We start from the raw sequence: 25065 nt of genomic DNA, 5'->3' as shown, positions 1-25065 counted from the left end.
GATTTTAATTTTATATTCATGCACATTGTTGTATAATGATTATATATATATATATATATATAAAGAACACCAACACGTAGAAGGTGTTATCAGTCTAAGTTTGCCTAATATAGGTAAGATTATCAATTAATATTGGGATTTATTAAACTTATCATGTAAAGCATGTGTTAAATCTCTACACGAAAGCAAACCCACACTTGCTTATAAAAGGACTAAAAATCTTAAAGATTTCCTAACTAATTCTAAATTAGAAAAACAACCATATAAAATAGGATCATCAACTAAATGTAATGGACCTATATGTTCACACTATTCATTTATTAATGAAAATACTTCTTTCAATAGTAATAATACGAAAGAAACTTTTTAATATGCGTTGTGATACAAATTGTGCAACATCAAATGTTATTTATTTGATAACATGCAAAAAATGTGGCATCCAATATATTGGACAAACCAGTCAACAAATATCTAAACATATGAACCAACCAATAAAAAATTATATCGATCAATCATTTTCATCTCATGTTGCCACATATTTTAACAAAATTTCCCATACCTTGCAAGATTTCTCCTTCCAACCTATTGTTAAAGCTGATTCTGAAATGGAACGTCTGCTAAAGGAAACCTGTTGGATTCACCGTCTTAATACGGTATATCCAAATGGTCTAAATTCAAAAACACTATATGACATTCATTAATTCGGTTTTTCCTTCTTTTTTTTTCTTCTTTTTTATGATTTATGTCCCTTGTTTTAAATTAGATAAGAATATTTTTATATTATTCTGCTTAGCAGAAAAACTTAATTGGTAAAAGTGTAATCTAATATCATAAAAATAATTTTACTAATTCTTTAAAACTGAAAGTGCATTTCTAAATTAATTCTCAATACAATATGATTAATTATTTATAAAATACTTGATAGTAAGCATTATGCACACCATAATTATTTATGATATAAATTGAGTTCTGATAATCTATTTAACATGTGTCAAGAATGTATCAAGATCTAATTTTATTTTTAAATTTATTTATTTATTTTCTATATCTATAATAAGTATGCATTACACATAATACAAATATTGATAAAACTGTTTATCTCTTTTTAGTCATAAAATATATATATATATATATATATATATATATATATATATATATATATATATATATATATATATATATATATATATGTGTGTGTGTGTGTGTGTGTGTGTGTGTGTGTGTGTGTGTGTACATATGTTACAAATGGCACACGTGTCTACGGAAAATAAATTGAGAAATCTTACGACACATGATAAATATAAGACATAAAGAAGAGAAAAAGATCTCTCGTAGATGATTTTGACAGGTCATTAAGTTAATTTGATTCGTAATGTAACACCTCTAAATGTCTTTTTTTTTTTGTTCTTCTTCGTTTTTCCTTTTATTTTTTCCTTTTTGTATAGTTCTAATTGTCTATTCCTTTTCTTTCGATTATTTTAAATATAATCTACCAACCGATGGACCGAGTCTAATCAAGGGAATTAACAAGCAGAACTAGCTTATCTGAGAATTTTTATGGAGTGTCTTCCCTTGTTTAGCGCACCTGCTGGTAGTTTCTAAACTCTTCGCTTTAATTTATTTTGCTTATTTATTTTAATAATTGGCCAGAATTTAAATCACATTTCAATCAGTACTCGCACATCAGATGTGCAAACATCATATAAACCTTTTCAATTTACTCATTACCTTTACATTCATAAAGCGACTCCTTGTCGTTATGGTGATACCGTTTGGTCACGTGACCATTGTAACCAGTAGGCACTATAATATACGGTAGTGATTGAACACCTTCATTTGTAATTCAGTCACAATTTAAATTTCAACAAGGTATTAAAGATTGAGGCTCAACTAAACTCTTCAGGATGCACAGCTCAACAGATACAAAGATGTTCCGATCGTACAACTCGATTTTACCGACCCACAATAAACTCCTGCAGATGAAATGGGACCAGAAATATTATAAGGAACATCAGGACAAGGTACGTATGCATGAAACATTAGAATCATTTATGTTAACACTAAACGGTGGCCAGAATCACGGTGAAACGATTTTATTTACTTATTAATCTGTCCAAATCTGGATTGGACACATGTGTAGCTATGATTACCTGCTGGGATGTCTAGACAGGTAGGATGTGTGTGTGTGTGTGTGTGTGTGTGTGTGTGTGTGTGTTTGATTTTTAACGTAGCTTTAACAATTTTTCAGTCATATTGTTACGATGTCTGCAGTGTGACAGTTTATAGTTATGTCTAGCACTGGGGCATCATGCCGCAGACATGTAGCATGATGTCCCACCCAGACACATTATAATGACACCAGGCCGACCAGTCCTAACACTAACTTCTTAATGCTGACTAAGCCGGGGATCGAACCCACGACCTCCCGCATTCGAGGCGGACGTTGTAACCATTAGGCCACCAGAGCGGTCCATGTTCAGAGGTATCAGTCGTGATATGCATATTACACTTGAAAATAAATTGAACCAAAGGAAAAATATGTGTTGTTCTAGCAACCCAACCTGCCCATTTGTAATGGTTTACGAGGAGATAAATGCACATGGTGATAAAAATTTGTAATGGCCCCATCCCTAAAACTTTTTATTAATTATGCAAAAGAAATTGATACTAAAAATGTCCCATTTTTCACATCTAAACCTCTAACTTTAGATTGGATCCTGTGACATGAATTAACATGGGGTGGATAAAAAAGTAACTAAAACAACAATAAAAGTTAACTGTTACAAGAACCACACACTTTAATTTTAGGCTAATAACAACAACACATTTGCTTTGAATAAAAGATAACACAAATTCGTATTCTTAGACTTGATAGTTCAAATCTGTAATTAAAAGAATATTTAGTATCTGACAGTATTTCTTTGGTGCTACATCTCATATGACCAATAAAGTCTTAAGAATGAGTATAATATAATGAGTAGCTAAATATGTATTGTAATAAAAATTTTCTTTAACTGGGAGTACATGTATATGAATGTACATTTCTTAAGACTCTGGTACTTAGTCTTTACATAAATGTTACTTGGTTACTCTTAAAATGTATATATGAATTGTAAAGATATAATCAAACATAATTGATAAAATTACATTCCACAATCAATTGCTTTTTTCAAAGTGAGTAATTGTAATTATAATCCATATTTTAATAGTAACTGCAATTGAGTCAATTATATTTGAAAGTTGTTAACCACAGGTGTGGGTATTATTCAGTTCTTAGATAAGGGCATCTGTTACATAGTTAACTACTGTCAGTTTAAAATTTCAAACTACTCCCCAAATGACATTATAAATTATGCCACTTCCTGTAGATATCATTTGACCCCCAGGGTCAGCCTTAATTTGAGCTGTCATTTCATTAATTTCTGCAATGAAATGTGGCAAATGAATGTGATTGGTTGACAATTACAGTGCTTGAGCTAATGACTCAGGGTTTACAATTTCTTAATTTTGCATGACTTTCATTTAATTTTCTGAAATTATAAGATACAATAAGAAAATGCTTACATGAATATTTATTTATTTATATATGTATATATGTATTTATTTATTTATTTATTTATTTATTTATTTATTTCAGTTGAAGGAAGCAAAACCCATGGTTGACACCAAAGCTCCTGCAACTTACATGCACCTTCATTTGAAGTTAAAAAAACTACAGGTAAGAATTTTGAGAAATTCTATTTAAATTTGCTATAGGTACTGTTTGCGTAGGGCTAGAATTTTGTTTTAGAACAAGTGTTAAAGTTAGTATTGAGTACATGTGATAGTGAGTGTACAGAAATAAAAAGGACAAAGCTAGTCATCTTACAGTATCATACAGTCTGCAAAATGAGTATCAATTTAAAGATGACAGAGTTGTAGTCACACTGTAGTATCATAAAGCCTGTAGTATGAGTCTCAGTCTAAGGACAACAGAGCTGTAGTCACATCGTATTATCATCAAACCCATATTATGAGTCTCAGTCTAAGGATAACAGACCTGTAGTCACACAGTAGTATCATCAAGCCTGTATTATGAGTCTCAATCTTAGGATAACAGAGTTGTAGTCACACTGTAGTATAATGCAGCCTGCATTATGAGTATCACTCTAAAGATCACAGAGCTGTAGTCAGACTGCAGTATAATACAGCCAACATTATGAGTACCAATCTAAGGATGACAGAGCTGTATTCACACTGTAGCATCATCCAGCCTGCAAAATGGGTATCGGTTTTAATCTCACAAAGCTATAATCACACTGTAATATTAAACAGCCTAGAAGATGAGTATCAATTTAAAGATCACAACTGTAGTTAACACTGTAATATCATACAGCCTGCATTATGAGCATTAGTTTTAACATAACAGTAATCATTCATCTAGCAGGACAAGCAGCAGCACATTACTCAGCTAACCACATTACAGAATCATGCATCGCACTGAGTGAATATCAACTGAATATCATAAAGCTAGTCACACTACATTATCATACATCACACAAAATGTGTAGAAGTTTACACATCACAAAGCTACAGTCACACTACATTATTGTACATCACACAAGATTTATAGGCATTTACAAATCACAAAGCTACAGTCACACTACTTTATCATACATCACAGAAGATTTGTGGAAGTTTACACATAAAAAGGCTACAGTCACACTACATTATCATACATCAAATGAAATGTGTAGCAGTTTACACATCACAAAGCTAAGCTAGTCACACTACATTATCATACATCACACAAGATTTGTAGAAGTTTACACATCACAAAGCTACAGTCAGACTACATTTATCATACATCAAATAAAATGTGTAGCAGTATAATTGCTATATCTGTGTGTGTGTGTGTTTGTGTATGTGTGATTTTATGACACTGCTAAGTCTACCAGCTTTGTTTGGAAGTGTATCAAATGCCTCTAATAAAACATTTATTTCATTATGTTCTTCATTTGAATTTCAATTACTTTTTATAGGCTTATATGAGTAGATAACTTCTTAATTCAACATCAGTTATTTAGGTCACTGACCCATTTTGGGGCCACATATAATGCTTTGAGTCTCTTTGTTAATTCCCAGTAACACTGACTAGAAGGTCGGTAGGTATGATATTGTTTTCTGTAACACTGATGATCGCTTAATATACTAAAAGTACATTTGTTAATTGATGATTAGAAAAAAATGAAGTTTTTAAATTTATACACATTATTTATACAGTATAAACTGTCCAGGTGTCTCAAAATTAAGGCAACAGTGTTTTCTTCATCCTGTAAGCTTAATTCAACAAATGTCATTACATAACAAACCACATATTGTATGATACATGATTAGCAGCAAGTAGCCCATTAAAGTTTTGGATGAACAACAGTTTTTCACTTGGAGATGTTTTTTTAATAAATGAAGTTTGTGGATTTAGTTATTCATTTCAGACCACATCATTCTGAGTCTGAACAGTGATCTTAATTGGTTGATTTTGCTGTATATCTTTATTGCAGAATACACCTGAAGTTAGCCTGATGCTTTTTGTTAGTCAAATCCTAATATATGCTGACATATATATATGAACCACTGACCAATACGTTTGCTTGCACATGTGAAAGGCATTACAAAATTACACACTCACACAGTTTGTCAGATTTTAGTTTTTAATGTCCATTCCCTAGTTGACTGCCACTAATTACCACATACAAATTCATATGGTCATAACTTAGCATTTTTCAACCTATGCATACAACTTTTAGAATATATACAGAAAATTAACACCATTTTGGGGTAATTGTTAAAATAAAATACTTTGAATTTATATGTAGTGTTTGTAATGCTAAAGACTTGGTGAGTGGTTAGACTGTGCTCTAGTAATAGGCCAGTTAACACAATTACATTTCTCTGATTATTTAGTGCTGATTTCACAGTCGATTTCTTTAGATTTACATGTAAGCAGTGTAGTGAACACAACTTGATTGGACATGCTCCTTTAAAGTTTAGTCTCCCTTTTGCAAAATGCCTGGAATATGATCCCCTTGATAGAATGGGTTATTGATTTTTGTGTGGTCATAAAGACCTACATTAAGCTTTGTAATGGAAAGTCCTTGTAGATTAAATTCATGGTGCATATTTAACACAACATACTATGAGTTTCTGAAGTGCTGTTCTGATTGATTGAATGGCATAATGGTTGCTTTCACTGAAATGAGTCATTTATTCCACTACAATTTATTTTGATCAGTTTGGGTTAAAATCTAGTTCCACATTATCCCAACTGTTTTGAACAAATTCAGTAATTGATACAAGGACCACATAAAAGTGCTATAGCTGAAATTTTCGTAATGTATGGAATTGTTTGCTTTTCTTTCTTGGTACAGAAAAAATGTTTATTTTGAAAAAATTTCCTGCATTGAATTTTCCAATCTAAACAGATTCATTTGGAAATAGGATTCAGTATTTTCTCCTAGTGAACTCATTAAGATGCCTGATTTGAGGAAGTTCTTATGGCTTGTTAATCAAGTATCTTTCGTTTAGAGGCAGATTAATGATCCATCATCCAAGTTTCAGTACTTAATAGCAAAATTAGATGGATCCATTTTGACAGTCCACAGAAAATATTCAGTCCATAAAACTGATACTGCAGAATTTTTTAGACTGGTAAAGCTCTTGAGACAAAGTAAGCTGCAGTCAAGTTTCCATTATTTGATGGGTACTGTAACATCAAGGTTGAGGCAGTCAGGACTCAATATGCATGCATTAAAAATTAAAGAATTTGCAGGAAAGGAATGGATAAATTAGTTGATTGATTGATTAATTAAATTTTTTAGACCAATGATCTATCTATATTTGCCTTTTTTTAATTTATTTATGGTGTTTAAAGAGATGGGTGCCGTTTTTAAGCTTCATGTGTGGATACAAATTTTCAAACAACACAATTTCTCTTTTTCAAATAAAACTGGGTGTCCTCTTATATTTACTACAGGTAAACCAGTTGAAAGACATTTACAAAGCTGCATCAGTAATCTCATAGGGGTGTTGTACCAGCGTTATCAAGGCCTGATGTTTTTGTATAATTGATTTCCTGTCAGTTTGTTATCATAGAAAATGTCCCATGAATCATTTTGCATGAACAAAACAGCAGGGTCCATTCCTAAATGTGTGCATGTGGGGAAAAAATATCCCATGAATCCTTTGGCCTGGACAAAACTGCTGGGTCTATTCCTACATTTTTGAAAATCCTGTATATTTGCAAACCCTCCAGTTGTTTACTTGAGTAAATTTCATATGTTTAGAAACTACACCCCCTCCCTTATTGTTCAACTGCAGAGGAAATCTCCTAAATTTGCAGTTCAGTAATAAACCCTGAATGTCTATTTACACATGCCTATTGGACATGAAGTTGTATACAATTCCTAGATCTATATCTGCTGTCACAATGTGCAGGCAGCTGGGGGTTGACATGGTTAAGTTGAAGATACATTAGTGGAATGGATATTATGTATGTGATGGCATATCTGGGTCTATGCTGTTCACATGGACAGTGTAAATGCAATGACAGATGTGGGTCTATGCTGTTCAAATGAACAGTGTAAATGCAATGGCAGAGCTGAGTCTATACCTTTCACATGAACAGTGTAAATTCAATGGCAGATGTGGGTCTATGCCTTTCACATGAACAGTGTAAATGCAATGACAGATGTGGGTCTATGCTGTTCAAATGAACAGTGTAAATGCAATGGCAGAGCTGAGTCTATACCTTTCACATGAACAGTGTAATGCAGTGGCAGATGTGGGTCTATGCTGTTCACATGAACTTTGTAAATGCAATAGCAGATGTGGATCTCTTCTGTTCACATGGACAGTGTAAATGCAATGACAGATGTGGGTCTATGCTGTTCACATGAACAGTGTAAATGCAATGGCAGAGCTGAGTCTATACCTTTCACATGAACAGTGTAATGCAGTGGCAGATGTGGGTCTATGCTGTTCACATGAACAGGGTAGATGCAGTGTCATATGTGGGTCTATGCTGTTCACATGAACAGTGTAAATGCAATAGCATATGTGGGTCTATGCTGTTCACATAAACAGTGTAAATGCAATGGCAGATGTGGGTCTATGCTGTTCACATGAACAGTGTAAATGCAATAGCATATGTGGATCTATGCCTTTTACATGAACAGTGTAAATTCAATGGCAGATATGGGTCTATGCTGTTCACATGAACAGTGTAAATTCAATGGCAGATGTGGGTCTATGCTGTTCACATGAACAGTGTAAATGCAATAGCATATGTGGATCTATGCCTTTTACATGAACAGTATAAATTCAATGGCAGATATGGGTCTATGCTGTTCACATGAACAGTGTAAATGCAATGGCAGATGTGGGTCTATGCTGTTCACATGAACAGTGTAAATGCAATAGCATATGTGGATCTATGCCTTTTACATGAACAGTGTAAATTCAATGGCTCATATGGGTCTATGCTGTTCACATGAACAGTGTAAATGCAATAGCATATATGGGTCTATGCCTTTCCCATGAACAGTGTAAATTCAGTGGCTCATATGGGTCTATGCGGTTCACATAAACAGTGTAAATACAGCGGCAGATGTGGGTCTATGCTGTTCACATGAACAGTGTAAATGCAATAGCATATGTGGATCTATGCCTTTTACATGAACAATGTAAATTCAATGGCAGATATGGGTCTGTGCTGTTCACATGAACAGTGTAAATGCAATGGCAGATGTGGGTCTGTGCTCTTCACATGGACAGTGTAAATGTAATGGTCGATGTGGGTCTATGCTCTTCACATGAACAGTGTAAATGCAATGGCAGATGTGATTCTGTGCTATTCACATCATCACTGGCTGCTCAATCTCAAGAGACCATTCGAACAGCACCCTTGGAGTGTCATCTGTCTCTAGGGTTTTGGCATCATTTGCTGTGGCTGTGCAGGCCTATGTGTGAGTGAAAGTCCCTATTGCAGTTGGTGCAGACATGCTGGGAAGTCTGAGTTGCTGGGGTTGCTGCTGCATTCTTCTTTCTCTCACATTTCTCTGCCATCAGCTGGCCTCTCTTTGTATCAGCAACTGCTATGCCCTTGCTTACCGTCAGTCTCCAGGTGCCTCAGTCCTTAGTCAGCACTTCCTAGCCATTGGGTGAAATGTCACATGCCTTCATGTCCCTTTTTCACACATCCTTGAAATGGAGAAAGGGGCGTCCGACTCTTCTGGTGCCAGTGACCAGCTGTCCATATAGGATGTCCTTTGGCAGCCTCCCATCCTCCATGCATTGGACATGTCCCAGCCATCAAAGGCAATGTTTGCTCAGCAGGGAGTACATGCTGGGGATACTTGTATGCTGCAGGATCTCTCTGTGTGGGACACGGTCTTGCCAGCTGATTTTCAGGATACATTTTAGGCACTGTATATGGAAGGAGTTGAGCCGGCACTCTTGCCTCATGAAGGTGCTCCAGGTCTCACTTCCATATTGAAGGGTGCTGAGAACGTAGGCCTGGTAGACTTGGATCTTGTTGTGCTCTGTAAGCGCGTTGTTTTCCCACCGTGACCCTCTTTGTTAGTCATGCCATGATGGTGTTTGCCTTTCCGAGCCTTCAGTTCAGCTCCACATCAAGCGAGAGAGTGTTGCTGATGGGTGACCTCAGGAAAGTAAAGCTGTTGACTGCTTCCAGGGTGACACCTTCAATTTTGATGGAAGGGGCAGTGGTGGTATCTTGCATGCTGACATTTGTCTTTTCCAGGCTTATGGTGAGCCACAACTGCTTGCAGGCATCAGCAAAACAGTCTCCAAGTCTCTGGAGGGCATCCTCAGTGTGGGTCACAAGAGCCACATCATCTGCAAAGAGCATCTCCCTGATGAGCACTGACCTCACTTTGGTCTTCAAGCACAGTCATGCCAGGTTGAACAGACTCCCGTGGGACCTAGTGTGTGTGCAGATATATGTTATCAGTGGACAAGTCAAATGCATAGGACAGGAGCAGGGAGAAGACGATCCTGAAAAGAGCTGGCATTTGCATGCAGCCCTACTTCATGCCGCTGTTGATTGGGAAGGAGTCTAAGGAGGATCCATGATACAGGACTGTTCCCTTCATATTGGCATGGAAAGAGATTATCATGCTGCGGAGCTCTGGGGGGCAACCGATCTTGCTGAGAAGTTCAAATAGTCCCTTCCTTCTGACTAGGTTGAAGGCCTTGGTGAGGTCAATGAACATCATGTAGAGAGGCTGACCTTGCTGTCTGATCTTCTCTTGGAGTTGTCGTAGGGAGAAGATCATGTCTGTTGTCAACCTGCTTGCTCTGATGTCACACTGGGATTCCAGGTACACGGTTCACCAGCAGCTGCAGCCTGTTGAGTATCGTGCTGGCATACACTTTGCCAATGATGCTCAGGAGTGAGATCCCTCTATAATTATTACAGTCACTGTGGTTGCCTTTGTTTTTGTAAAGGGTCACAATTGTGGCATCATGCATTCTTGGGGGACCACTCCTTCCTCCCAGCAGATGCAGAGTAACTCATGCAGCGGCTGAAGCTATGTTGGTTTCCCATGTTTGATAGCTTTGGGTGGGATGCTGTCACTACCTGGTGCTTTGTCATTAGGGAGGTAGTCCATTTCTTTGCTGAGCTCTTCTAAGGTGGGCACTTTGTTGAGCTCCTCCATGGTGGGCAGTTTCTTTATGCTGCTAAGGGCCGCATCGGTGACTGACATTTCTCAGGAGTATAGGTCTGAGTAGTGCTCCACCCATCTTGCCATATGTTGCTTATGGTCTGTCATCTTCTCTCCCATCAGATTTCAGGGGGGCAACCCCTTTCACTGTAGGGCCTAGAGCCTCCGTGATGCAACTGTACATACCTTGGATGTTTCCAGACTCGACACTGTGCTGGATTCCTTCACATATTTGCTGCCAGTACTCATTCGCGCACAGTCTAGTGATGTGTTGGATGTTGCTTCGAGCACTTCTGAGGGCAGCAAGCGTCTGTTCATTAGGGCATTTTTTTTAAGCTATAAAGGCTTTTTGTTTGTCCTCGATTATTGGTTCCACCCTTGAAAGGTGTGCGTTGAACCAGTCCTGGATGGGTTGTTCCTTCGTACCAAACATGGACATGGCTGTGCTGTAGATGGCACCCTTCATGACGTTCCACTTGGCTGTGGCATCATGCTCTGGCAGGTCTTGGAGGGGACCGACATCTGTGTAGTATTGATGTGAGGTGTCCTTTTGGTTTTGAGCAATGCAGTGTGCATGGCTGTAGGCGCACCCTGCTGCTCATGAGGGCATGGTCGGAGTAGTACTCTGCACTCACTGTGGTAGGCTCTAGTGGAGAGGATGCTGTTAAGGGAAGAGCGCCTGTTTATGACCAAGTCAAGGTCAAGCTGGTGCCAGCATTGAGACCTGGGGTGTTTCCATGACATTTTGTGTTGTGGCTTACACTTGAAGAGGGTCACATAGACAGTGTAAAATGCAACAGCAGATGTGATTCATTGTTATTCACAAGGATGGTATAGATAAAATCACAGATCTGGGTCTGGACTGTTAACATGTACAGTGTAGATCAGGGGTCTCAAACATGGTGCCCGCTGTATCATGCAGCCTGCAAAATGATTGGTGTCACAAAGTTTTATGAGAGATGATGGTGTGGCCTTTGGGCCATCAAAAATAACCTCCTGTGGCCCTCATGGTGGTTTGAGTTTGAGACTCCTGGAGTAGATGCAATGACAGATCTGGGTCTGTGCTGTTCACATTGACAGATGTAATGGCAGACCTCAGTTTGTGCTGTTCACAGGTGGGAATGTGTTTTACACAAGTAAATATAATGTCCACTGGTTAACCATTTGAAGGACCTTGGTTTAGTATTAAAGATCTATATACAATATACAGTGGCCCACACTATAAAGTACCGCAGGTTAATGTTATACCAAAGTAAATATGATATACAGTGGTATCCACTATAAAGTACCACAGGTTAATGTTATACCAAAGTAAATATGACATTCAGTGGTACCCACTATAATGTACCACAGGTTAATGTTATACCAAAGTAAATATGATATTCAGTGGTACCCACTATAATGTGCCACAGATTAATGTTATACTTAAGTAAATATGATATTCAGTAATACCCACTATAATGTACCACAGGTTAATGTTATACCAAAGTAAATATGATATTCAGTGGTACCCACTATAATGTAACACAGGTTAATGTTATACCAAAGTAAATATGATATACAGTGGTATCCACTATAATGTACCACAGGTTAATGTTATACTTAAGTAAATATAATATTCAGTGATACCCACTATAATGTACCACACGTTAATGTTATACCAAAGTAAATATGATATTCAGTGGTATCCACTATAATGTACCACAGATCAATGTTATACCAAAGTAAATATGATATACAGTGGTATCCACTATAAAGTACCACAGGTTAATGGTAAACCAAAGTAAATATGATATACAGTGGTACCCACTATAATGTACCACTGGTTAATGTTATACCAAAGTAAATATGATATTCAGTGGTACCCACTATAATGTACCACAGGTTAATATTATACCAAAGTAAATATGATATTCAGTGGTACCCACTATAATGTACCACAGGTTAATGTTATACTTAAGTAAATATGATATTCAGTGGTCCCCCAGTATAAAGTACCTTAGGTAAAAATGATGCACAGTTGTCTCCCACAATAAAGTACCACAGAAAAATGTTATACAGTAATAGTCTAATATGCAGTTGTCACTCTATAAAATACTTTGTCATAATGATATTCACAAGTAAAGATGATTGTCTGCCATAATAAAATACCTCTGTATAGTACTGTACAAAATAAATATGATATCCAATATTCCTCAGTAATGTTATACACAAGTAAACAGTGTCTAACAATAAAGCATATAATAACAATTTTAATCTTATTTTTATTTTATTTAATGTGGCCTATAGTTTTCTCTGTCACTCTTGACATTACTTTAAGATCTGTATTTAAAAAAAGGGACAGGGTAGAACAAGATATCCATGTGGGGTTGATATTGCTTAACTGCATACATAACTTATCACTTGGCCATTTTAAGCAGGCTAATATTGTATTTTGATTGCATATCCTAAACTCTTATCTCAGGTTATATAGCATGTTGATTTTACATATTTTATAATTTCCTGATAACAATTATTTCTGATGATAAAAGCATAATTAATGTCTACAGTCTCTTGTTCATAATTGAAGTCCTCCTTGATCTTCATAATGATAAACCCAACAAATTAAAATAAGACTTTCAAAGTGGTACCCAGTTCAGCCATTTAAATGCATGATCGCCTCATTTAATATGCTTTTATCCCACTAACTTTAGAAACTGTCAGTATTCCAAGCTTGATCAAAATGAGATCCAAATCATGGCTTGCAGAGTGCTACTAGTTCAGCCAATCACATTCACAACATAAATATGAATGGATCTCAATCTTCATTCAAGCAGTGCAAGCATATTCCAAGTTTCATCACAGTTGGATATGGCTTCCAAAGTAGTAACAAGCTCAGAAAATCAATAGAACAGATAAAATATTACATCATTAATAGGTGTTCATCTCACTCATTGAGCCCATCCAATATCTGAATGATATAAGCAACTATTTAAAGTTTGATCAAAATCAGGTCGGAAATAATGGCTTTCAGTATGTTACAAGCCCAACCATCAGATACTATATCAACTTATTAATATGCATCTCACTCATTACTGAATTTATCTGAGTATTGATGATATAAACGCATGTTCCAAGTTTTATTTAAATTGGATCATTAATATTGACTCCAGAGTGATAACATTTAATTATCAACAGACAGTATATATGTATGTAGTAACATTTTACTGATGCATGATGGACAAGAAGTCACACATGACAGATGACAAGTGACACATGACAGATGACAAATGACACATGATGGACAACAGGTGACACATGAGAGATGATAAATGACACATGACAGAATGACACAACCGATTCCGACCCATACATACCATAAGTTTTCTGACATTACCATCAAGCAAACTAAAAAATAAGACGAGTAACTTTGCTTATCTGTAATCAATAGTCTATATCCAGTTGTCTTCAGTTTAAGAAAGACAAAACAATTGTTGGATATTTTATATTCATTTTGCCCATTTCATTTAAAGCAAGTGAAAAATAAAGTTTTAAAAGACACAAACAAGTAAAGAAACAAAATGACAGTGCCTCATAAATCATGTATGGGTAATTCTAACTCTAAGATAAAAAGCAAATTAAAAAAACACAATTTCTATAATCATAGACTTTCAAAATCTTATAAAATGATTAAAAATAATCATGTTAGGAATGTCAGATATTTATTTAATTTTTTGTCTTTCATTTTAGCTGGAAGAAGAGAGACTGGCAACAGTAGAAAGGGACAACAGAATTCTACTGGAGAAAATGTCCTATGTCATGAGAACAAGAGGTCGAGTGGATAATAGAAATGAATATGAATATAAAAGGTCTGTCTTTCTTTCAGTGACATGATTAGTCAAATCAGTTCAAGATTATTTCTATCATTGAAGATTTATAAGTTGCTGTTTAAATGAAGGTGTATGTACAGAGTAACAAAATGAGGTCAGAATAAAATCATGCTGAATATAGTAGCCCTCCCTGTAAAATGATTCAGTATAGCACCATCCATCCAGTAAAATGAGTGTGGTTATGGATCCTAGTTTTCTCATTAAACCAACCTCAGTTTGATGTTCCTCTTTATGCAGTATACTTTGTTGCTCCCAAAAGAATTATAGTGAAAAACTAATGTATATCTGAGATTTAAAGCCTTCCATATCCATACAGTTGATTCAAATTTAAAACTTTCCATATTCATGCATTTCAATTCAAAATAAGATTTCAAGCCTTTCATATCCAGCCAGTTGATACCAATCTGAGATTTAAAGCCTTCCATATTCATACAGTTGATACCAATCTGAGATTTAAAGCCTTCCATATCTATACAGTTTATACCAATCTGAGATTTAAAGCCTTCCATATCCATACAGTTGATACCAATCTGAGATTTAAAGCCTTCCATATCCATACAGTTTATACCAATCTGAGATTTCAAGCCTTCCATATCCATATAGTTGATACCAATCTGAGATTTAAAGCCTTCCATATCCATACAGTTTATACCAATCTGAGATTTAAAACCTTCCATATCCATACAGTTATAACTATCTGAGATTTGAAACCTTCCATATCCATACAGTTGATACCAGTCTAAGATTTAAAACTTTCCATATCCATAAAGTTTCTACAAATCTGAGATTTAAAGCCTTCCATTTCCATACAGTTTATGCCAATCTGAGATTTAAAGCCTTCCATATCCATACAGTTGATACCAATCTGAGATTTAAAGCCTTCCATATCCATACAGTTGATACCAATCTGAGATTTAAAGCCTTCCATATCCATTAAGTTTATACCGATCTGAGATTTAATGCCTTCCATATCCATACAGTTTATACCAGTCTGAGATTTAATGCCTTCCATATCAATACAGTTTATACCAGTCTGAGATTTAAAGCCTTCCATATCCATACAGTTTATACCAGTCTGAGATTTAATGCCTTCCATATCAATACAGTTGATACCAATCTGAGATTGCAAGCCTTCCATATCAATACAGTTTATACCAGTCTGAGATTTAAAGCCTTCCATATCCATACAGTTTATACCAGTCTGGGATTTAAAGCCTTCCATATGTATCCAGTTGATACCATCTGCCATTATATATTCATTATTATAGACAGTAGCACAGACTTTAAAATCTTATCTGTAAACTTCATGACCATTCTGACCAAGCTTGACAGTGGTCATCTATCCTGGTAAAAATTAAGACCATTTAAATTTGTATCAGTGATGCTAATCTGCCATTTTAAAAATGGTCCCATTGAAATTAAGGAAGAATTAGATTACAGTTGTAACAACTATTCCCCAATTGCTGTGTGGTCAGTTTTCATGAAGTCTTAACAGGGAGCATCCCGATATAAACCATTTAAGGACATTGTAAACCAGTCTATTGTCCCTGACTAACTTGGGTTTTTACTTCTTTTTCTTGTTTGTACATGTACATATAAACTTTCACAAATACTTCTTCATTTTTGTTATTACAAAATGTATTTTAGTGCCATATTCTAAATAAAATTGTTATTGTTCAATACTTTTCCAGGAAAATAACAGAAGTACAAATGTTTCAATCCATAATATAAAACATTCATTCCAAAACATTATCAAAGTTAAAGATAGATATAATTTGCTTAGGTAACTTGGTTTTGGTTGTTCTATAATATTATCTACATATTTTTTCCTAGTTTAGTACATTTGAAAATAACCAAAGAAATTTTTCTCTTTGTAGTTTAAATAGAGAAAAACGACAACGTGAGCTACTTAGGGTAACAAAAGAAAATCAGGCCATTTTGCGTAGAGTTATGATGCGTCAGCCAGAGTACAGTCATAAAAAGTGGCAACAAGAGTGGGAAGAAAATCAGACATTTATGGAAAGCATTTCTCATTTCCCTAAGGACTGGTGGATTAGATCTGTAAGTACTTTTGTTGTGTATCTTTATTATTGGATCCAAACAGAATTTTCTTTTATAATTCTTACAATCCACATGAGGTTCTCTTTGAAACCATTTGACAGAATTCTCTAAAGATCTAATTATTCATTTTAAGTTTATTTTAAACATATACAGTATTTTAGTAATCAAGAATCTATATTGATTTCAAATAATGAACTGTTCTTTTTTGTGTCTCATTTTAAATCAAGCCATTCTATTTAAATCAAGTCACTCTGTTTAAATCAAGCCTTTTTATTTAAATCAAGTCATTCTATTTAAATCAAGCCACTCTATTTAAATCAAGCCACTCTATTTGAATAAAGCCATTATATTTAAATCGAGTCACTCTATTTAAATCAAGCCATTCTATTGTAATCAAGTCACTCTATTTAAATTAAGCCACTCTATTTAAATCAAGCCATTCTATTTAAATCAAGCCACTCTATTTAAATCAAGCCATTCTATTGTAATCAAGTCACTCTATTTAAATTAAGCCACTCTATTTAAATCAAGCCACTCTATTTAAATCAAGCCTATTTAAATCAAGCCACTCTATTTAAATCAAGCCATTCTGTTGTAATCAAGTCACTCTATTTAAATCAAGCCACTCTGTTTAAATCAAGCCACTCTATTTAAATCAAGCCACTCTATTTAAATTGAGTCACTCCATTTAAATCAAGCCACTCTATTTAAATCAAGCCATTCTATTTACATCAAGCCACTTTATTTAAATCAAGCCACTCTGTTTAAATTAAGCCGTTCTATTGTAATCAAGTCACTCTGTTTAAGTCAAGCCACTCTATTTATCAAGCCACTCTCATTAAATTAAGCCACTCTATTTAAACTGAACCACTCTAGTTAAATCAAGCCAAACTTTTGATATCAAGCCATTCTATTAAGTTCAGACCATTCTGTTTGAATCAATCCACTCTAATATGGAAAATTACAGCACACATAGTACTCTGTATGTTTCATACCCTTTGTGTGAAGTATTTTTTTAAGAAGGATTTTTAAGTAAATTACTATTTATTCTTTATATCCCACTGTTAAGGAAAATACAAGTTTTGATATGACAATATGAAAAAACAAAAGCAATTATGATTGTTATGCACAGGGTGAATATTAAAAATTAAAGGGTTTAAAAATATAAAGTGTTTGAAAAATTCAGGGGATATAACAGAATCACAGTCAAAACAGTGATAAATTAATACAAAGTATGTAATGTTTATATTCATTCTCAGTGTTATATCAGTAACATAAAGTTGTACCTATTAAGTTATGTACCATCTCACTGCATCAGTTCTAAATTAATGATGCAGATAATTTTCTTACAGAACAACACATTCCTTGTTTCCATTTGATATACCAGTATGCTTGTTAATGCAAGTTGCAACAAGACCTTCATTTTAACAATCAACAAAGGTGCATGTTTCATGTTGATACTCTGTACACCTTGTTAAGTATACAGTGATTCTTTTCTTTTTAACTCTGACAAATTTGTAAAACAAATCTTCACAAACAAGGGTAATATCTAGAATTGTATTTAATTTCTTGTATGCTTTATTTTTTGTACAGCATCATTCCATAAAAATTAACTTACTTTCCATTTTTAGTTTTCTTAAAGAGATATATGTATTCTTATAAAATGTGTTTATGAGAAGCAGCTGAAAAGTATGATATATTTTACACATAACCATTTACACACAAAACAAAAAATAAAATAAAAGGTGCACTGAAAAAATTACAAGATATATTTCTGTCATTCTTCTATTAATTAAATGTCACTTAAGGTCAGAGCACGATACTTCCACTTATGCCCTTCATTATAATCTTCCCTGTCATAGGGTGAGTGTGTGGTAATGGATCTATTTTCCTAGGGATCCCATTGACATCATTAAAATGAAATAGTACTGTTTCATGTACTTCATTATTTAACAGTTTCACTATAAAGCAGTAATAATTTATGGCTTTCATAGTACTGTATCATATATTTCATTCAGAGGTAGTCTTGCTATAGATGGCATAATCTGTGGCTCTCAATGGCAGTTTTATTATGAGAGATTACTGTATCATGACCTTAAGGGACACTTTATAAGGTGATCTACCTAGAATGCAGTATACTCATGGTCCATAATAGACAGCATTATGAGAGATTACTATTATATAAGGTACTTCATCATAAGGTAATCTCACTGAAAAGAAGTATACTCTGGGCCCATGGACATTATTATAATGAGGGATTGGGCAGTGTTATAATGAGGGATTGCTGTACCATGTAATTCCTTATAAGGTGGTCTTACTTTAAGGCAGCATACTCTATGGCTCCTATGGATAGTCTGATAATGAGAGAATTCTTTATCATGTACTTCATTATAAAGCAGTCTCACTTTAAGGCATTGTATAATCTAAGGCTTCTATAGAAAGTCTGATAATGAGAGAATTCTTCACCATGTATTTCACTATAAAGCAGTCTCACTTTAAGACATTGTATACTAAATGACTTCTGTAGAAGTATGATAATGAGAGAATTCTTTATCATGTGCTTCATTATAAAGCAGTCTCACTTTAAGGCAGTATGCTCCATGGGTCCCTTGACCAGCATTATAAAGAGGGAATAAGTGCCGTATTATGTATTTCATATAAGATGGTCTCACCATAAAGTGGTACACTCAGTGGGTCCCATGATGCACATTATAAAGAATAAGTACCATATTATGTACTTCATAATAGTTGTGTCACCATAATGTAGCATACTCCATAGCTCACATGAACAGCATCATACTGAGGAAGTACTGTATATATGTATAAAATTCTCAGTGCAGATTCTTAATGCCTACATGTTCTGTGATTCTGTCAATAATGTACAGTAAAACGTGATCAAATGAATGCTATTATTACTTCTGATATTTAGGAACTAATTCTGCTACTCATGTAATGATTGATCTTTAGATAATACCTGGGTTGCAGTCAGTAATGAAATCAGTGGGTTATAAACTCCCACAGGTTTGGCCCATTCAAGTGATTACAAATAACCAGTGATATAAAATACTGAATAACATCTTGCTTTTCAAACATGAATGCTGTGTTTATTGAACTAAAATGACCTGTAGTGTAATACTCAGGAATCAATAAGCTGTCCTGAATGTATTTATTTGACATCAGTTCAACCATCAAGTGATCATAACTATTTAAGTGGAAAATGAAAAACTGTCATCAATAAATTGTCCATACCTTATGTTAAAAGACTTTGGATTGATTTACCTTGAAGTCATAATGGTACTTTAATCTCACTTAAGTACACAAGTAAAGTTCAAAGAGTTTTCATACTTAAATAAAATATGTTCTTATAGTATCCATTTTAGTGCAGTAAACCCAGGGTGTCTGCTCTAAACTTTATGATACAACATAAAATACTGTAAACTTAGGGTGTCTGCTCTAAACTTTATGATAAAACATCCAATACAATAAACCCAGTGTGTCTGCTCTAAACTTTATGATACAACATCCAATACAATAAACCCAGGGTGTCTGCTCTAAACTTTATGATAAAACATCCAATAAAATAAAGCCAGGGTGTCTGCTCTAAACTTTATGATACAACATCCAATACAATAAACCCAGGGTGTCTGCTCTAAACTTTATGATACAACATCCAGTACAGTAAACCCAGGGTGTCTGCTCTAAACTTTATGATACAACATCCAATACAGTAAACCCAGGGTGTCTGCTCTAAACTTTATGATACAACATCCAATACAATAAACCCAGGGTGTCTGCTCTAAACTTTATGATACAACATCCAGTATAGTAAACCCAGGGTGTCTGCTCTAAACTTTATGATACAACATCCAATGCAATAAAAACCATGGAGTGCCTTGTAAATTGTGATACAACATGAAGTACAGTAAACTTAAGGCGTCTGCCCTATAAATGATCATACATCATCCAGTACAATAAACCTATGGTGTCTGCCCTATAAATGATCATACATCATCCAGTACAGCAAACCTATGGTGTCTGCCCTGTAAATGATCATACATCATCCAGTACAATAAACCTATGGCATCTGCCCTATACATTACAACACAACATGGAGTACGATAAACCCAGGGTGTCTGATGTTTACATCATAATACAATATACAGCTCATGTGATTCTTAGTCCATGGGTCATGACCTAAATCTGGATTACCCTGCTGCTTTTCACCAAGATCAACCAAATATTTTGAAATTTCCTACCCAAATAGCATTTAATGGGTTGTGAGGCTAACACCACAAACCTAATCTGGGTTACTGCCCAAAAGGTTAAGAACTGATGATATACAGTATTGCAAACCCAGTGTTTCTACAATAAACCCAGGGTTTCTACTCTATACATTATGATAACACATACAGTACAATAAACCCAGGGTTTCTACTCTATACATTATGATAACACATACAGTACAATAAACCCAGGGTTTCTACTCTATACATTATGATAACACATATAGTACAATAAACCCAGGGTTTCTACTCTATACATTATGATAACACATAGTACAATAAACCCAGGGTTTCTGCTCTATACATTATGATAACACATACAGTACAATAAACACAGGTTGTCTGCCTTAAATTTAATGATACAACATACAGTACAATAGACTTAGAAATGCTGACAACAATGACAACACTCCCTAACCTAAACTATGAGGAGTTTCATTTTAACACATTGTTCTTGTTTTAAGTTGAGTATCGTCACATATTCCAGCTCATGAAGTGGTAGTTAAATTATATGCACAATCATGTATTACATTATAAGGCAGTATAGTGGTACTCCATGGGCCCAACAGACAGATTTATAATGATGAAATATGATAATGAAGGATATGACAAATCTTATGGGCACATCCAAGGGCTACCAGACTAATGAGACTGTGATAATAATGAAGGATATGACAAATCTTATGGGCACATCCAAGGGCTACCAGACTAATGAGACTAGGATAATAATGAAGGATGTGACAAATCTTATGGGTACATCCAAGGGCTACCAGACTAATGAGACTGGGATAATAATGAAGGATGTGACAAATCTTATGGGCACATCCAAGGGATACCAGACTAATGAGACTGGGATAATAATGAAGGATGTGACAAATCTTATGGTCACATCCAAAGGCTACCAGACTAATGAGACTGGGATAATAACTGAAAATCAAAAGATCTTGAGATAGAAGAAGAAACAGATCCTGGTTAGTAAGAAAATCTCATGTACCCCCCCCCCCAACTTCTGCTGAAGATTAATTGGTTATTTCCTTATGATGAATTCAGGTGGATAGTGGGGTAAATACATCTTGTTAACCTGGATTGTTCTACATTTTTAAAAACATATCTCATAAAGGAGAACAAATGACCATACACCCATACCAAGAAAACTATAGGCCAGAAATTAAACTTTTTTTTTTCAAAATAAATTGTCACTTCTAACTTGATGAATTTAGGCCTGCCAGGTTCTCTAATGAATTTTTATCCATTTCCTGTGAAATTATGTAAAATAGAATTGGTCAAATAATAATGCAATACTATATTTTCAGTGTGATAATATACAATAGAGTGGGTCAAGTAAAAGGCAGTACTATATTTTCAATGTAAAATATACAACAGAGTGGATCAAATAAAAAGGCAATACTATATTTCCTGTGTAATTATGTAAAATAGAGTTGGTCAAATAATAAAGCAATACTATATTTTCAGCGTAACAATATACAATAGAGTGGGTCAAGTAAAAGTCAATACTATATTGTCTGTGTAATAATATACAGTAGAGTGGGTCAGATAAAAGGCAATACTATATTTTCTGTGTAATAATATACAATAGAGTGGGTCAAGTAAAAGACAATACTATATTGTCTGTGTAATAATAAACAGTAGAGTGGGTCAAGTAAAAGGCAATTTTATATTGTCTGTGTAATAATATACAGTAGAGTGGGTCAAGTAAAAGGCAATACTATATTGTCTGTGTAATAATATACAGTAGAGTGGGTCAAGTAAAAGGCAATACTATATTGTCTGTGTAATAATAGACAATAGAGTGGGTCAAGTAAAAGGCAATTCTATATTGTCTGTGTAATAATATACAGTAGAGTGGGTCAAGTAAAAGGCAATACTATATTGTCTGTGTAATAATATACAGTAGAGTGGGTCAAGTAAAAGGCAATACTATATTGCCTGTGTAATAATATACAGTAGAGTGGGTCAAGTAAAAGACAATACTATATTGTCTGTGTAATAATATACAGTAGAGTGGGTCAAGTAAAAGGCAATACTATATTGTCTGTGTAATAATAGACAATAGAGTGGGTCAAGTAAAAGGCAATACTATATTGTCTGTGTAATAATATACAATAGAGTGGGTCAGGTAAAAGACAATACTATATTGTCTGTGTAATAATATACAGTAGAGTGGGTCAAGTAAAAGGCAATACTATATTTTCTGTATAATAATGCATATCCAGTTATGAGCATTATTTACCAGATTATGACATTGCATAATGTGCAAGCAGATCAGGGTCTATCCTGTTCCCTTTAACCCAGAAATAAAACAAACAGAATGGACCTTGATCTGCCATTATTATGATGGCAGATGTGGGTCTTTGTTATTTGCAGTGTGGCTCAATAAATACAGATATAGTAACTACTTATCTTCAAATTGTGTGCATACCAGTTCAAGTTTTAGTTTGGTACTGTATGCTGAGGTGGCTTAGCCATTAACATACTGGAATTGTGACCAAAATTGTGTGGGTTCAAGTCCTTTTTGTGTTGGTGTTTCATTAGTGTTCATATGGTATGGAATCTATTAAAACCTTATACTAGTATTCATAAGTTATGAAAGGTTTGAAACCTTGTGTTAGTGATCATATAGTATGAAACTATGAAACCTTGTACAAGTGATCATATGGTATGAAATCTCTGAAACCTTGTACAAGTAATCATATAGTATGAAATCTCTGAAACCTTGTACAAGTGATCATATGGTATGAAATCTCTGAAACCTTGTATTTTCTCACATGATATGAAATCTATGAGACCATGTACTAGTGTCCATATGGTATGAAATCTACAAAACCTTATATTAGTGTTTAAATGGTATGAAATCTACAAAAGCTTGTCTTAGTGTTCACATGGTGTGAAGTCTCTGAAACTGGTTGTGAATAATTTCTGTAAATTGTAAACCCTGTGAGCAAATCATGGAAATACTTATGCATCCAGTATACAAAATGAGCAAGCATGTCAGATAATATTTATCACATGACAAACAGTTGCACTGACCAGTACATATAAAGTGTACTGACCATTTCCACTTATATCTCTGTAACTGTATTACACTCAATAACACTGCTATATTGTCTTATTACTTTGATTAATTTACAGATCCACTGAATTAGCACATGTCATGAATTCCTTAAGAATTCACTCAAATAATTCAAGAAGTCCATACATTAACCAGGTAAAATTAATGTACATGCGATGTTTAGTGTAAATTATTCATGCCAAGTGTACTGTATATTTTACCAGTATATGTAACTGAACTACACTCAACAACACTTCACAATAACCTACCATATAAGTTCAGTGGTTGAGTTTGGATCAAACTTATGCAAGGCATAAGTGTGTTATCTGAAACTCAATACATGTACCCTGTGTAATATCATGTGATGTATTACCCCTATGTAATATCAAAATTAATACATGGGTTTATAGAAAGATTCACATCAAAGGATGTGTGAAAAATCATAATATTTCAATATAAGAACATTCAGGTAAATTATTTTCACCAAGCGTGGATGCAGTATATTAGATTTTAGCATGCTCACGGCATGGATGCCATATATTAGATTTTAGCATGCTCACAGTGGCCAAATTAATGTCAACTGGTGTGGATGCTTTATATTAGATTTTAGTATGCTCACAGTGGCCAATTTAAAGTCAGCAGTTTTGGATGCCATATATTAGATTTTAGTATGCTTACAGTGGCCAATTTAAAGTCAACAGGTGTGGATGCCATATATTTGATTTTAGTATGCTTACAGTGGCCAATTTAAAGTCAACAGGTGTGGATGCCATATATTAGATTTTAGTATGCTCACAGTGGCCAATTTAAAGTCAACAGGTGTGGATGCCATATATTAGATTTTAGTATGCTCACAGTGGCCAATTTAAAGTCCCCAGGCATGGATGCCATATATTATATCTTATCATGTTACATATTTGTCAGTTTAATTATTGTTTCATTTACATGACATTCAGTCAAGTATTCTTACTGTAAGATCAAAGAATTTTCTCAAAGTTTCAGGCTACTCAATATACATGTAGTGTGATATACAGTACATTATTTTTTTGCTATTTTAT

The 25065-nt window shown here is 34.6% G+C and overlaps 1 protein-coding gene across 2 annotated transcripts in view; it reads left to right on the top strand.

Moving 5' to 3' along the window:
- The first annotated feature begins 1788 nt into the window (after positions 1–1788).
- LOC149798971 (sperm axonemal maintenance protein CFAP97D1-like) overlaps positions 1789–25065 on the top strand; it is a 44714-nt gene continuing 21437 nt past the window's right edge. Inside the window, exons 1-4 of one of the 2 annotated variants that reach the window (XM_089957881.1) lie at positions 1789–2021; positions 3638–3718; positions 14454–14572; positions 16471–16654. In XM_089957881.1, the coding sequence (XP_089814007.1) occupies positions 1905–2021; positions 3638–3718; positions 14454–14572; positions 16471–16654 (501 nt within the window). In that variant the 5' untranslated portion in view covers positions 1789–1904. The remainder of the gene's footprint in view (positions 2022–3637; positions 3719–14453; positions 14573–16470; positions 16655–25065) is intronic. The other variant, XM_089957880.1, reaches the window with a different exon arrangement.

The sequence above is a fragment of the Sinohyriopsis cumingii genome, chromosome 5 (genome assembly GCF_028554795.1).
Source record: "Sinohyriopsis cumingii isolate HCF-2022 chromosome 5, ASM2855479v2, whole genome shotgun sequence".
Lineage (NCBI taxonomy): Eukaryota > Metazoa > Mollusca > Bivalvia > Unionida > Unionidae > Sinohyriopsis > Sinohyriopsis cumingii.
The sequence above is the reverse complement of the archived record's forward strand: the minus strand, read 5'-3'. Positions and strand labels throughout refer to the sequence as shown.